The 16,796-nt window shown below is 34.9% G+C and overlaps 1 protein-coding gene across 3 annotated transcripts in view; it reads left to right on the top strand.

Moving 5' to 3' along the window:
• Positions 1–16,581, top strand: part of CDKL5 (cyclin dependent kinase like 5) — a 78,326-nt gene extending 61,745 nt beyond the window's left edge. For 2 of the 3 annotated variants that reach the window (XM_087726346.1, XM_087726347.1), the window contains exons 15-18: positions 3,152–3,248; positions 5,320–5,442; positions 6,572–6,691; positions 10,017–16,581. In XM_087726346.1, the coding sequence (XP_087582472.1) occupies positions 3,152–3,248; positions 5,320–5,442; positions 6,572–6,691; positions 10,017–10,409 (733 nt within the window). In that variant the 3' untranslated portion in view covers positions 10,410–16,581. The remainder of the gene's footprint in view (positions 1–3,151; positions 3,249–5,319; positions 5,443–6,571; positions 6,692–10,016) is intronic. The other variant, XM_087726348.1, reaches the window with a different exon arrangement.
• The last annotated feature ends 215 nt before the right edge of the window (positions 16,582–16,796 follow it).

Consider the following 16,796-nt stretch of genomic DNA (forward strand, 5'->3'; position numbering starts at 1 on the left):
CTTTTATATCAGATCTCTGTTTTCTTTTACTTTCTACTACCTACTTTTCTTTTCTTTTTAAAAGTTAGTTTATTTATTTTCAAAACAAACACAACACATAAAATCTTACATACTGTATAAAGTGTATCAGTTGGTTACAAAAGACTTTCGGGCATCTCTTCCCCAGTCATCAAGCATAATTCATATTAACTCAAGTATTTTAACTCAGATATTTATACATGTTACCGTCATCATACCTCCATTTTCATTTGACTATAGTTGTTTAAACGTCCTTCATCATAAAATATACCAAGATTTAATACATAACCACATAGTGGCATTTCATTTACTATTTCTAAAATCCTCCAATGACACTAAATCCTTATGTCCTATTCTAGCTAAACATCCATAATATTTAATAACAAAGTTTTCTATCCTTCTTTCCAAATCACTGTTTACAATTTACATCTCATTTCCTTATGTTGTACACATACATACATACATACACACACACACACACACACACACACACACACACACACACACACACATTATTATCATTATCCCTCCATTATTTAACTATATCCTGCATCATATTTTAAATTTGAAATGTAATAAAATTTGTATGCAGCCCACTCCCATGGGACTCTGGGAGGCTTACAGACAGGATAAAAAGCATTTAAAAATTAAAGGTAAAAATACAGTTGTTAAAATTGCACACCATCCATTCTGTTCTCCCCCCCCCCCAGTAATCAAGACTTAACTGAAACTAACTTAATTCTTTTTTTATTATTATCAACCTTTATATATAATTCAAAGAGTTTCTAATCTTCCTTTCATGGGTACCATTCAATATTCATATCCAGTTATTACTTATCATAACACTACACATAGTATATATTATTATCATTATCAATTATTTATTTAACTATATCTATTATCACTAAATTTCACTAAGTTTAGTTAGTTTTAAATTATACTCTTCCATCTATCAACCTGTGTCTTTCCAGTAACAAAACAGTGCCATATCTTCTGCCATTTGTGGCATCAGTCCTCTAATTATCTCCTTAATCAACTTTGTATGGACTCCTCTTAGCAACTCTTTGCTTATAAAATCTCTCATGTAATTTCGATGCTCTTCTTCTGTTTCATTAAAACTATTGCTAATAAGATTTCTCTCTTTAAATCCATAAATTCTTTTATTTTTTCCTCTTCTGTATCTTCCCATCTGGGTAGGTTTCCCCTCCATTTAATTCCTCTTTCAGTATTCCACTCTTTCTGTTTTCAGAAACAAACCAATCACCATAAATATCAGCAATTTTAATTTCTTTATATTCATTTTTCTCTTCAATTTTTTGGATTTTAACCATCACTTTTTCCATTTGATGAACATCTTCAACATCTCCATCATATTTTATTGTTAAATGCACTAAGTAATCCAACTTCTTCTCTATCTTCTCACTTGTATTTGATAATTTCTGTATTTCTGAGAGTATCTTTTGCAGATTTAAAACTTCTTTCTGGTGTTGAAATTGCGCCATGATTTCCAACTGACAAACACTGCTGCTCTAGCTTAAAAGGTTTTAACAAAATTAAGCATCACAATAATAGTTCACCTTTCTCTGGTTAAAAATCTACTTCAAAGGAATATCTGTGTGCTTTTCTTCTTCTTTTTATCACTCTCTATAAACAAGCTGTGAGTCCTTGAAGTGCCAAGCCAGGATAATCAGTGAAAAAAGTATTTCATTTCCAATACACAAACCTCTAGCCTCCAAGTAGCAGTGTTACAATATTACAATGTTACCATTTCTTTGTTTCTTTTTGTATCTTTTTGTATTTCAAGTTTAAAAAAGGCCCGATTCTTAAATGAGTTAGAAAAACACCCTCAGTAATGAAAGAGGAGAGTTTTAGTCCATAGATTACAGAGAATAGTCAAAGAAAATAAAATAAAAGAAGGAAACTTAATCTGTTCATTTTAAAAGGCTTGCATAAATTCCATCCGTAAAAATAGCATTTAAAAAGTAAGATAACCCACTGTTCAAAACCAGTACAAATTTAAATCCACCGCTTATTTCTTCTGTTCTCCAATTTAAATTAATTTTAAGGTTTTTTTATAGGCAGTCACTTTTAAAACAGTAAAAATTCCTCACCAGCTGAAAACACTTTCTCTTTCCCTATCCTTCCATTTTGGAGCCGCTTTGACTTCATCAGCCATTTGTCTGGATTTTTTATCACCGGCTTGAAGAGCTTCTCTTGGATCAATCAGAGACTTTGCGATGTCCCTGTGATCAGCAAGATGTATTCTTCCTGTTCACCATCTCTGCAGGACGGTTTAGGTCCATTTGGACCACCCAGAGACAAAAGTATTGACTGTGATCTCAGAGCATTGAGATCGCATGTCGTGTTGTCACAACTTCGGCTCCTCCCCACTACTACCTACTTTTCTGAAGTTGGCATAATATTTCTTGCCTTGAAGAGAAATAGTACGATGTCTGTGTATATTAGAAAAGAGAAGCCCACTAATAATATATATTACAGTAAATAATAACATTTAATTTGCTGTTTGTTCCTTTAAGCAAAGAGGATGAGACAGGCTGGGTTTAATTTTTCTTTTAGAACTTTTGCACCAGCTCTCTACTGAGTTGGCATTTTAACATTGTCTCTCCCAATTTGAAATGTATTCTATAGGTTTCTTCCTTCAAGTAAGTATACTTTGCTGCTACAACTAGATCAGAAAAATTATGATTGCTCTAGGCACCATAATATGTATACAAAATTTAATTGGAAAGCCAGTTCTGCATGAAGTATTTTCAAATTCAAGTTAGTAGGTAATTCTAATGCAATTTTTTTTTCAATTCAGACATCATGCAGATTGTACAAATCCTCAAGTGATGATCAGTGCAAATGTCTTCAATTAGAATTTGTAGAATTCATCACAGAAACCCAGCAAATGTAGTGTTGAGAATTCTCAGGCCCGAACAATATTCTGCTAAGTCCCCAGCTTAATGTCCCATTGCTGATGGGGAGTATTACATTTCTATAAGATTGTGCAGTATGTAATTCATTATGCTAAAGTTTATTATTATCTCTCTCTCTCTCTCTATCTATCTATCTCTCTCTATCTCTATCTATATATCTATATATCTATGGGTTTTTTTCCCTCCACATTAAGGAAAAGTCCTGAAGATACTCATTCTGAACAACTAAAAGAAAAAGAAAAACAAAGTTTTTTCAGGGCAATAAAAAAGAAAAAGAAGAAATCTCAGTCAGTAAGTAGCTCATGTTTTCTGTAACATTTTGCTTGACTACTTTAGTCTTCTGCAGGGAAGAACTTCCTTATTGAGGTATCAGCTACCAGATTTGGCAAATACAAAGGATTTGAAGATTATTGTGAAATTTCTGGACAATCCTACTTGCTGAGTTCCTAACATGAGAAATACATTTCTATGACCTCCTATGAATAAAATTAAATATTAAATAAATAATGAAGCAATTGATGTCAGATGATTTTCTTGGTAAATAGCTAGAAGCCAAATCAGAATTTGTGAGGCATTCCCAAGCAAATAGGAAGTAGATTCTGACAGTTCTGTAGTGCCAAATGAGGAGAGTATGAGGCTGACTGCTGTGTACAACTCTTTGTGGTTGTAAAGGAAGTATTTGCCACTTTCCCCCCATTTCACCTCTCTGTACAGCCTACCGACTGCTGTCATTTGTTCAATTTTAGTTACTTACAGACCTCGATATCCCAAAAGTCTGGTAGCACTTTTTAAAACTAAGAAATGATACTACAAGATGTTAGTTTTCGTGAGCTATAGCTCACTTGATCAGAAACATGGGTTGGGTTAACTGATGTAGGGTTCAAATATATTAGTATAAGACTGGGAATTAAAGGGAGAGGAACTTATCTTTATTGTCATAAAGAATTTAAGAAACAAAAATGGCATACTGTAGCAATGAATAAAATTCTGAAAAGTTTTGGGATTTTGAATGAATTTAATAATATGTACTATCCTCTTGAAACAAGGAGCCTCTCTCCTTGAAAATTTAAACTATTATTTAAGAATGAAAACATTTCTATGATCCTTCCACCAGTTTACTTCATGTTAATATCCCTTCCTCTTTTCTCCATCCATGTAGGGGATAGGAAAGAATTGTGATTTTTGAGATGGGTGTCTCTATAAATTGATATAGATAAATAATAAGTAAATAATAAACAATTATTATACTAAGCAGAAGAACCATTTTAATCTATTATTTTAAATATATTGATTTACAATGAAGACTTGGAAATTAGAGATGAAGTACTTCAGAATTTTTTATTGTCAGCAGATAAATCATTTAAGGATTCCTTAGTTTTGTTCCTATATAATTTAGTTACTGCATAGATTTTTCTGAAATTCTTGGTGTTTATTCCTACATAAGACCTATCTATTTAATAAGTTTTATTTTCTAATTAGCCTTTTGAAAAATATAGCTTTAAGTTTGCATTTCCATTGAGATAATGGTTTTATGAATCTACATTTTTTTAAATTGCATGTATGTGGGGTTTTTGTGTTTCTCTCCAAGTTTGCTGAACCTTTAACAAAAATTATACAAAACCTATTTTGTTGAAGTAAAATGATACATATACACTTAATTGCTTATTTATGAAAATTTGGAATGTTTTGATAATAGTTATAGTCATAGTTCATATACAAAATTTAAACCACCCAAAGAAATGTATTCTATACTTACTAAATATATACATTTGATAGGCACATTCTTAAGGGACACGGTGGCTCTTGGCTAAGATGCTGAGTTTGTCGATCAGAAAGGTTGGCAGTTTGGCAGTTCAAATTCCTAGTGCTACTAACGGAGTGAGCTACCGTTATTTGTCCCAGCTTCTGCCAACCTAGAAATTCAAAAACATGTAAAAATGCAAGTAGAAAAATAGGGACCACCTTTGGTGGAAAGGTAACAGCATACTGTGCACCTTCAGCGTTTACTCATGCTGGCCTCTTGACCACGGAGACATCTTCGGACAGCGCTGGCTCTTCGGCTTTGAAACAGAGATGAGCATGGCCCCCTAGAGTCGGGAACAACTAGCACATATGTGCGAGGGAAACATTTACCTTTAGACACATTCTTAAAGCATATTGTATGAGCATTTAAGCTTAGATTATTTCTTTCTTTTTCTTATTCAGCAGAGCAATTAGCCTTATCATGACATAATTATAAAATGTTAGATTAAACATCTGTGATCATTGAAGCTTTTGTATATAATTCAACAAATAAGAGACATGAGTAACTCTTCTGAATTAGAATTATTTGTGCAATTCGTTTTTATATCTTATATTACAGACAGAATCTACCAAGATGGAGAATCCAAGCATCAAGAAATCTCTTTTTCCACTTTTTATTTCAAAGAATCATTTAAAGCATAGCTCTTCTTTGAAAAAGAATCCTGTAGTCACTCTACCTATGGTATTAACTTTTAAAAAATGGTAGCACTGAAAAAACTTGCTACAGTAGATCTATTTTACTTACCACTATAGCGTGTGTGTGTGTGTGTGTGTGTGTGTGTGTGTGTGTGTGTAATATGATAGACAGACAGACAGACATTTTTCTCATGGGATCATACTCTTCACGCAAATTAAGTATCTTGAGCCAATTCTACAAATTCAGGGAACCTGGAAGTTTTTTCCTCCAAATTTCAAAGAAATGCAACATTATGAATAATATTATCATCAGGATTAGAAATGAACATTTAATAAAACATAAAAGACAACTTCTTTTATAATCAGTGTGAGTAGTATGCAATTATTTTTTTCAAATGGAATATTCTTATTTATACGTAAACCTTACTGCTTTGGTTTACCTAAATAAAAGGAAAACACAATGTATTAGCCATGGTTGAATTTCATTGGATATAGAACACTTTGGAAAGCTTTTATATTCTCTATATTCAATTATCTTATTATATGTTGTTGGGAAAATAAAATTAATCCCCCTATATTTAATGGATTAACAATTTTTAATCCTAAATTTTATTTGCTGAGAAAGGAGTCTTAGCCAGTAATCGCCTACTCCCTGTTAGACGACTAAACTGTTCAGAAGATATATTCAGCCAAAGTTTTTCTCTCAAACTGGCATGCTGCCTTATTTAGCAGTTTCTCTGATTAGTAAACATATGTTTTTAACTAAATCTTATTTCTTTGATAAGGGAAAATGCTCTTCCTTATAAAAGTACTGCAAAAGTAATTGATGACTGTTTATATTTCTTCCTTAGCAAAACACATAGTTTTTGTGGAAATGGCTCATGATCTTAAAAGCAATATGGAATGTCGTGAAAATGAGGGTGAAATAGAGCATTGCACTTAACTGCTCCGTCTCTTTTTTGCAGTATTTAACTAACAGCATGTGAATGCCTTAAGGGTTGAGGTTATAAAAATATGCATGGCATCTATAAATACATTATTAATATGGAGATCTTAAAAGGGCATAGCAATAATGGATTCACTTGCATTGCTTTGATCAGAGAAGTGGGAGATGAGACATAACTTAGAATTTTTGTTCTCAGGAATTAATGAATACATATTGTTCCATGTTACAGATGCCTGGAAGCGAAAGTCAGGATCTTTTGGCAATACAAAAAGCTATTCACACGTCTAATCATCCAGCCAGCAGGCAGAAGGACTGGCATTCTGAAAAGATGACAGAAATCCAAGGACATGTATGTTTAAATATTGCTTCATTTCATTTTAAGTCATTTGGCAGGTGAATAGTTGTTCTAAGTTACAAAACAGAGTAGCTTTGAACTTTTATTCTTGGGATCTGAAACTGAAATCATCACAAGTGCTTCTTGATTATTAGTTCATTAACCCAGAGCTACATTGGAATTTTTTAATAAATCAATTAAAAAGATTTTACCAGCAGTGCCCATAGAGCCTTGGTGCTTTTATCAGATTGGCAAAAGAAGCTATTTCAGTGTTGCACTTTTAACAGTACTATGACATATCTTTTACCCGAGTAATTTTACCTGAAAGCTTGCAATTCCTCGAGTTCCCTGGGGGACATACTGTACATTTGGGTTTTAGTAGCGTGACCCTTGGGAGAATCTTAGTGATACAGTCGGGGCGGGGGGAGCTCAACGGAGCCCTCCTTGTATTTCCAGGGAATTCTCTGAGCTGGGTCGGTCCTCTCAGCCACAGCTGTTTCTTTATTTGGATTTTTCCCCAGTTTCTCCTTTCATTCATCTGGTCCACTCACTTTCCACCGGAATCTTAGGGTCCCCTCTTTCCAGTTTACTCTGGGGTTTTATCTCTTCAGCAAGGTGACTCCCAGATCTAGTGACCACTCCATTCCGGGTGCCTGTGAGTCTCTCATCATGGGTCCCCATGGCTATTTTCAAGGACTCTGTGGCAAAAGTGGCTGGCTCCTCTGCGCAACTGACCCATCTAATTGGCAGAATGCGATGGGGGTCTTTAGCTTCTGTAGGTGGATGTCCAATTTCCCAACCAGGCGGGCTTATTAAGCACCGGGTACACTCTGAGTTCAGAGATGCGGTGGCTCAGTGGCTAAGATGCTGAGCTTGTCGATCAGAAAGGTCAGCAGTTCAAATCCCTTGCGCCGCATAATGGAGTGAGTTCCCGCTACTTGTCCCAGCTCCTGCTGACCTCGCAGTTAGAAAGCATGTAAAAATGCAAGTAGAAAAATAGAAACCACCTTTGGTGGGAAGGTAACAGAGTTCCGTGCTCCTTCGCCGTTTAGTCATGCTGGCCACATGACCACGGAGACTTCTTTGGACAGCACTGGTTCTTCGGTTTTGAAATGGAGATGAGCACTGCTCTCTAGAGTCAGGAACGACTAACATATATGTGCGAGGGGAACCTTTACCTTTGCATCCTGAGTCCAGAAAGGCTGAGAGCCTTACTCTCTTTTTCCAGCTGGAGATTAATAGTCTTAGGGGCAGTGTGACCGGTTTGATCAGTTCACTAACCAGCGGGTCATCTTCGGGGTCGCTTTGGAACAAGCCCGGGTCTTTTCCTGGTGAGGCCAGAGTTCCCTCCCCTGGTTTTGCGAAGGAGCAAAACACCATGACCTCTCCGCTTCTCAGTGTCTTTCCCGCAGGGGTGGCTTTCATCTGATAGGCATTCGGGTTTTTGAGCGCTATTCAGCTTTGTAATGCCCTTCCTTCCTGCACTTGAAACAGGCAGATGGTCATGCTAAGAGGGCAGTTTGCGGCTTGAACAGTTCTCATTTCCCCTGGTTTGGTGATCTCTTCCAGGTTCTCCCCACTTGGTACTGGTTTCTGGCCAGTTCAATCTCTACCTCTTCAGCCAGGATGTACCAGTCATGGAGGCGGTTTGGGGTCCCTTGGGCTAGGCGGACATAGTAGAGGCCCCTCCTTGAACCAGCTTATCAGGATGTCTTCCAGCCAGTCTACTTGGCAGGCGAAGTCTCAGAATTCCTTGGTATATGTGGCTGGCAGCCTGCTTCAGAGTTCTTATGCGGACACAGGCTTTTCAATCTGCCAGGGGGTCCTCAAAGTGGCAGCGGAGAGCCATCATTAAACAGGTGAAGTTCTGTAGCTCTAGGGCATCAGCATTGTGGAGGGTCACCATCCACCAGATTGCCGCTCCTTTCAGGGCCAGGGTGACAACTCTGACTCAGATGCCTTGGAAATCCTGTCTGTATTCCTGCATGTACATGAGGACATGCACCAGAAAAAAAACCAACTGCTGCAGGTCGCCATCATACTTCACTCCCAGGGGAACGGTTGCTTTCCAGCTGTGGTGCTCTTGGCTGGCCTGAGATGTTCGCAGGAGCTGGTGCTGCACGGAGCGGGTTTGCTGGGATGGCTACTGCTCCCACAGCCCCGTCTGCCTGATCTGTGGCTGTCAGATACAGGGTGGCAGCTCTGACTCCATCGGCTGTTGCTGCCACCTTGCCTCCTCTCTTGCAACAGTCTAGCTCCCCCCTGGCTCTTAGGTTCTCAAAAGCCTCCATCACAAAATGCATGACATGTCTTTTCAGTCAATTGTCCCCAGTCAGCTCTTGGCCCAGTTCCTCCTGGTCCCACAGGGCTTCCAGCTTGCATTTCCAGCCTGGCTGCCAGTCGCCTCGAGTAAGGGTGATGCCTTTGATTCTTCCGCCCCAGCTGTCTTTCTTCCCTACTCTGATCGACCATCTCAGTGTTGTGGGGTCCTCCAAAACAGCTTCAATGGGGCACACAGAGATTGCATCTGGCTGGGTGGTGGTAGAGGTTTCACCCCAGCATTCTTCCTCTCCGTACTTGCCACTTTGATCAGACAGGGCTTGGTAGAGTGAGTAGAGCTTCTCCAGGTTGACCACTTTTGCAGATCCTGCTTTATGTTAGATCTGCCTCTACTTTCCCTTCAAGAAAGTAAAACTCTTGAAACCATTAACATTTCAAAAGGAACCTTTTATTGAAGGAAAGGGATTGCAGGACAAAGGAAGCAGGATCTACAGTTTCCTGGTCAATTCAGTTAGGATAAAGCAGTTAGAAAACCCTCCCCTCAGTCCAATGTTGAATAAGCCAATCCGCACATGCGTAGTGTGTCAGCCTCTGCTTTGTTTTGAGAAGCACAGGCTGAAAAGGTGTTAAGTTATTCCCAGGCATCTCTTGCTGGAGGCTTCGGAACTGAGACAAAACAGATGGCTCTCCTCCCCCCCCCCCTCCGCCCTACATTCCCAAGAAGGAAAATCAAAGTACAGGATACATAGACATCAAGGAAAAGGCTATAAACTAAAGAATGCAGGTGGGCCCCTTCCCTATTAGAATAGCAGCATCCTGATAGGATCTATGGGATCTGACAGTTTCTCTACTTCCCCTTTTAGTGAATTCTAAGAACCCCTATTGTCCATGACCGCTTAAAGATTTCAAGCCAATTTATTGAATAATTGACAGTCTAATGTGCAATGTCAATATGCAAAACACTTAACAAAAATAAGGAAACTAAGAAGGAGGGAAACCAAGGGCTGGAGGGAAATAAATAACAAGAGACACCCATCATTTTCTACATTCTGTCTTTCAGAGTCAGCCTCTAAAATCTTTACGCAAGCTGTTACATCTTTCTTCCACCTCCTCAAACCATTCAGTTCCTTCTGAAGCCCGATTCCAGCCTTTACCAAATCAGCCAGCTAAAACCTCTTTTTCTGAAGTTCGAATTCATCCTATGAGTCAAGCTTCCACTACCAGCAGCAACAACCTACGCCAAGAATCTCAATCAAAAGGCAGAGCAGCCCTCCAGATCCCAAGCCAGATGGAACCAAGCTGGCATGTTTCCCCAGGGAACAGAAGTGCCAGTGAGACATCATCATATTCAGATCAGATAGCTTCGAAAAGTGGCCAAAATGGGCATACGTATAATCGAACAAACCGATCTCGAATGCCAAATCTGAATGATTTAAAGGAGACAGCTTTGTAATTGTATCCAAGAAAGTGATATTACAGGGGTTGACTGAGGGATATGGTGATGCCAGTGATTGGAGTAATGATTGTATTGCAGCTTTACAAAAGAGTGTGCAATATGGAGTATGTAAAGCTACTACTACCACATCATTAGGGATTGTATATCCAAATGAACTTTATAAATTGCCATTCACACATTATAATAGCAAAAGAATGTGCAATTCAGGGAGAACAAACTATTTGCCCTTTTCTCTCAGCTTACATTCCAGCTTAATATGCACATTTGTCTGAAAACTATTTCGGCACTTTGGGGAATTAAAAAAAATATTTAGATGTATGCCCTTTTAAAAAATATTGCTGCCTAAATTTAAAAAAAAAACCTAAATAGGGTTTATGTGATCTATTTGTATCTTTAGTATGGTTTAAAGTTTTAGGTTTTTTTTGTTTTTAAAACTTCCATATTTGATAAGATTTGTAATATTTATTATCTAATACCTTATTGTTATATCACATTTTATGTTATAACATTATTTGGAGCTGTATGAAAAATTATAATGAAGTGAAAACAGCTATAATAGTTTCTACAAAAATAACATTTATTACATCAGGAATATTTTATTATAAATATATATGTATGTGCGCGTATGTGTATGTGACTCTATATATATTTATATAATAAATAATTGGTTTTTTTAAGATATTCACTTTAAATATCGTTATGACACTATCTGCCATATTTTTATACATTTGTGATATTAAGTGCAGTATTATACTTAACAATAAATAGGAACTAAATATGTATTGAAGTATAACAATATGATTTTTACTCCCACCCTAGATGCAGTGATATGGGCTATATCCACTGCTGATCTTCTGCTGATGAGAGGTTCATGATCCAATAAAAGGAATCAAGTGTGCTATGTTGCTTCTCCTTGTGGCTCTCATCCCCGCCCTTTTCTGCTAATAAAAGCTTTTAAAAACTCAAAGAACCTTCTGTCAGTTGAACAACAACACTGAATACATCCCATTATAATGCCACAAGTAAAACAATTGTTTTAAGATTTGCTGTAGACATTTTGATTGGGGTAATAGATTAAAAGCTAAAAACATAAAATATGAACAACAGTGTTGCTTCCCTTAAATGTATATATAGCTTTCCCATTCATATCAACGTGAAATAAACATTTGCATAATGGAGGTAGACATCTAGTGTGCTTGCAATCTTCCACCCAGGTAAACTGACTCATACCAAGAAAGCAAAGCAGATGCTCTTCCATTTAATACATGGGGTGAAGACCAAAGAGCCACAGCAAGAGATGCCAGTGGCAAACCAAAGTTGGCATGACACAGCACTGTAAATCATGGTGTAAGGTTTTAACTTAACATGGTATCTGCACTTTGTTTGGAATAGTATTAAACAGAAAGTAAGATACAATACAGAAGTGTAAGAGAGACTGTCGTACTTCCATTTTGCTTTTAAGGTTTTATAAAAAGATTGATATTTAAGAGAAAAATCATTTCTAATGAAATTTAATCCCCCCATATCACTTATAAGAATAGTTCTGTGAACATGTTTCACTCATCCAGTGTATGATATTTTCTAATTTCTTATCAAATCTTAGGATTTTTTAAAATGGAGTGCTAAATCTAGCTAATATTTATTTGCTTATAAGAAATACTCAGGAAATTATTTGGAAATTATTTTTCATTCAATATAAAGTTGGTCAGTGAAAAAAGAATGAAGACAATAGTGTCAGAACAATACATTTTAACTCAAATGTATACAATATATTATTGAATCAACTCCATAAAAAAATGATCTGGACAGTATATAGTTGGTGATACTTATTAATAATAGATAACACAGATGAATAAAAATATTTAATCTGGTAAATTTATGTATAATTTTTTTAATGTTATATTTCAAAGTTTTGAACACAGTTATTTACTGTTAGATAATCCAAAATTTTCAGTGGAGATAGTCAGTATCTAGTTTGCTGTATAGAAAATAGGCATTATAATAATATATAAAATTCATGGCTAATATCTGTGGAAAACACAGTTTAGACTATGACAGAGTGACTCAGGCAGTCAATTATGTTTGTTTAATTCATAGGGTGTCTTTTGTAATTTAATACACAGTCACCTGCGGTATATGTTCCCAATATTTCTGGCTGCATAGCTGCATTTTCCAGAAAAAGAATTTCAGACTCAAATAGTGCTGTTTGAATGTGGCAAATAGTTTTTATTTGGCTTGTATGTACTTTACAGAGTAATACTTCTTACTTTGCTAGTAATTTGCACAATTTATAAGGCTACTTATAACTCTTTTGATTCATAGATGTCTAACAGAAAACATTTAGCAGTAAATTAGATATACTAGAGAATTGCTATTTGTACTACTAGATGTTGCAGGTAAGGATACCCTTTTTAAGGTTAAACTTGAGAATGTGTGGATTTCATTTTTTGGGTGTTCCATAAAGAAAATTATTTCTTTTAGTAATGTGTACATTCTGATCTGTTAATAGAAAGAACATTTCAAAGGTCTTGCACTATACTTAATTTATGTATCCAAGCTTTGTAATATATGTTAAACTTGTAAATATGCAAAGATGTCTCCTCCCTCCCAAAAAAAACCTCCTTATTGGTTAATGAAGATTTCTTAACATTATAAGAGAAGCAAAGCCTATTATGCATTCAGCTATGATTAAGTGTGAATTTTTTTCTTCGCTGAGATTACGTAAGTACATTGCTGTTCTCTGTACTTTTATAAGAATAGTGCAGATAGTTTAGGTGATTTATGTTCTGATAGTATTGAAGGAGCAAAAGAATCTATTATAGTTGTGTATATCAATAACTGCACACACTTCCCTGGAAGGCTTGGTATATATTTTCTTTTTTCTAGAAAAAGAAAACAAAAAATGTTTGCACGTAATTTATTCAGAGCAGATTTTAAAAATGTCAAAAAGCTTTACTTAATAATTTTGCAAAAGTTCCCTTTTGCCAATGAAATGTTTGGAAGCATGGCTGAACAGATTTTTGAAAGTAGAATTCTACTTTCTGAATCTTGTGTACACTATTAAGAAGTTTTTCATAATATTTCATATATTTTCTAGTATAAACAATATTTTTCAAAAGATTATTTTCCATCCCTTAATTTCATTTTCATTACATTTTGAGTAATTAATAAGTTGGTAAAGGAATTATCGTGGGATGGGCACTTTTGCCATTCCCTGAAAAACATTTAGTATCTTTAACCTGGATTGAGTTTTACAACTCAGTCCAAAAGGGTTGATGGTTTCACATGCTTAACATATTTTATATATCACAAGGCTTCCCATTTCTCTGTTTCTAAATTCTCAGATATACTGAGCTCAACCTTACTTCTATTTCCATAGAAATTTTGGAAAACTAAGGTAAGTTGCATCCTTACAGAGAAAAATATGTAATATTTCATGTAATTTTAAAAATAAAACTCCTTTCTATTTCACATTCATTCTCTTTTCTATTTCCCATTTTTATCTATTATATCACCCAAAGAAATAATATTTCATAATCCATACTAGTAACTGTTTTCACATTGCCTTAAATACATTCAGCTTTTATTTTTATGCTGCATATTTCAATTACAATTGACACTTCAATGGAATTTTGTTTCAAAAATATCTTAAAATCAAGGTAGGAGGAATAAATGTTTTTAAAAATCCCTTATTTACAAAACAATTTAAATTTTCAAAAGGAATTGACGGAAAAAGTATTTATTTGAAAGTATTTATTTGGAAATCATTTAGCGTATATGATATAAATGAGAAAAAAAATGACCTGCCTAAACATTTTTGATTAAGAATGTGACAATGAGGGGTTTTTTGGTTTGTTTTTTTACTTGTTTGTTTGGTGTTTGCTGTAAATAATGTTATGTTTGGTATTAAGAAACTGTTTTCATGCAGTGAATTTCCTCCAAAGTGTACTGAAGTTCTTTGTGCCAAATATATATATATATATATTATATTTCATTGAGGAAGGCTTAGAAAAATGGGATATGGTAATTTTCAAAACATATTTTTTCCTTATTTGCAGTCTTTAAAAGATAAATTAAACTGTGATATTATTCTCTATTCTAGAAGAAAGTGTCTCTATTTACAAAACATCTTCCATAAAAAACATCTTCCATAAAAAACATCTTCCATAAAAAACATAAAGCTGGCTTGTACATGAGAATTTGTAGCAAATTGCAACAAAAGCCATTCTTTTATCCTCTGATAACTGATATTCAATAATTTTTAATAAAAATGGTTGTCTCTAAGACAAATGAACTTGATAATGACTCTTTATTTCCTAGTGTATTTTCTTAATTTCATGTTATGATCCTTATAAAAGAGCTTATCTTGCCATTCATATAATTTTTTAAAATATTGCATTGCAGAGTTTCTAAAACTTCATGACATAATTTATGTTAGAGAATTATAGGCTGGTGATAGGAAGTCTGATGCTTTTTCAAAGTAATTAACATAACTACTTTGGGATCCTGTTTTGTTCCTTTTTAAATCAATAGAAAAATGTTGAAACTATCTACTTCAAAATAGTCTTATGAACGATAAAAATTTTACTACTACTTCTGATAAATATAAATCAAGTTTATACAGCCAGACATTTTTGTTAGATGATTGTTGCCAAATGTACAAGTGAATATTTTTAAACACCTACTTTGGCTAGGATGCTGTTAGCAAATCAACTTCCTTTTCTGATCAGTATATCCATTCCTAGACAACAAAGAGACTTGCTTTATTCTTTTTGTAATCTAAGGGTCCAGTAAAACTAGATCCTTGTTACAGATACTGAATAGTGCTTCCAATTCACTTTAAACCAACTCAGCATATTTTCGCATTGCTTAGGTATTCCTTCATTTTACATTTATTTCAGTTGTTACATTACTTGTTTTTTCTCCTTGGAAAATAAATAAATATCTAGTGTCCCATTTTGAATCAATCGTTTGTAGCTTTGAGCAGAGTTTCTAGTTTTTAAGTCTCCAATTTTCCTTAAAAATAAATCAAATAAATAGTTTTGTATAAAAGTTATTCGCAAAATGTAATGCATAGATGGGCAAAATCTTTTTCTCTCCATGCAGGAAACATAACTATTTTTGAAAATACAATACCCTGGCAAATCAACGGTAATTCTAAAAACAGAGAAAGGATTATTTCAGCTTTCTACAATTAGGGACTTTCTAAATGTGTTAGACTAGGGGTCCCCAACCCCTAGTCTGTGGACCAGCACTGTGCTGCAGCATGCCAGAAATTGGGCTACACAAACAAGTGAAGGATGCAGGCAGCATACCTCCTCCAGTCCGCGGAAAAACCTCTCTCTGTGGAACTGGTCCCTGGTGCCCAAAAGGTTGGAGGCTGCTGTGTTAGACTATAGTTTAGAATTCCCAACCAGCATACCCATTCTGACTTGAAGTAGTGGGAAAACATTCCATTATAACTATAGAACAACAGATTGAAAAAGAGTGCATTACATTAATGTGTTTTAGCAGAGAAAGCTTTATAATATTTAATTGCATTACTGGTTCTCAGGTGATTGGAAGTCTCTCACTTTTGCTACCTCTGTTGTTTTAGACAAATTATTGTGATAGTAGCAAATAATTAACTTGATAGAGTTTGATGACTCAGTTTAAAATTCTTTAGCAAATATAAAAATGCCAAATAATTAACTGCAAGAAAAAAGAGCTTTGGCTCATTATTAATGTATCTGGAAATATAGGACTGCTTAGATTTTCATGTCAAAATACTTGGTAAGATGTATTGAATAAAATTGGGAGTATAATTATTTTCAAACACCTTTATAGCTTTATGATAGCATCCATTTATAAAAGTAGCTTTTCCATTTTATGTGGTTAAAATTATGTATTCATTATTTCTTTTTTATAGAATCACAGATGCAGAAACTGAAAATCTGTCCTGCTTTCTTTTAGTAGAATTACTATGTAAATCATTGCATTAAAACTAATTGCAGATATGTTGAATATGTGGAAAAAGGTACATACCATGTTAATAAGCCAGCTGCAAATCTTTATGGAACACACCATACCATATTGTAGTTGCATCAAAATGGATTGTTTTCAGGCATGCATTCCATTTTAATTCCTGTATACTTTTTATTATTTGTGTAATAATAAAGGGATGAATTATTCTGTGTTTAACTTTTACTTATCAGCATGGGGATTTTTCATTTTTACTGAGCACAATGTATTTTTGAGGCCTGCCAAAATATGCCTTTAATAAAAATGCAGGTTTGCACTAGAAAAGTGAGATTGCCATCCCTACCATCCTTATTGCATTCCATGCATCTATTTTCTTTTATTTCTGATTATTTGATCCCTCCTTTTCTGATTTTAGGCATTTTA

This window comes from Thamnophis sirtalis, unplaced genomic scaffold, assembly GCF_051295495.1.
Source record: "Thamnophis sirtalis isolate CommonGarterSnake01/CBP01778 unplaced genomic scaffold, rThaSir2_p1.2 scaffold_12, whole genome shotgun sequence".
Lineage (NCBI taxonomy): Eukaryota > Metazoa > Chordata > Lepidosauria > Squamata > Natricidae > Thamnophis > Thamnophis sirtalis.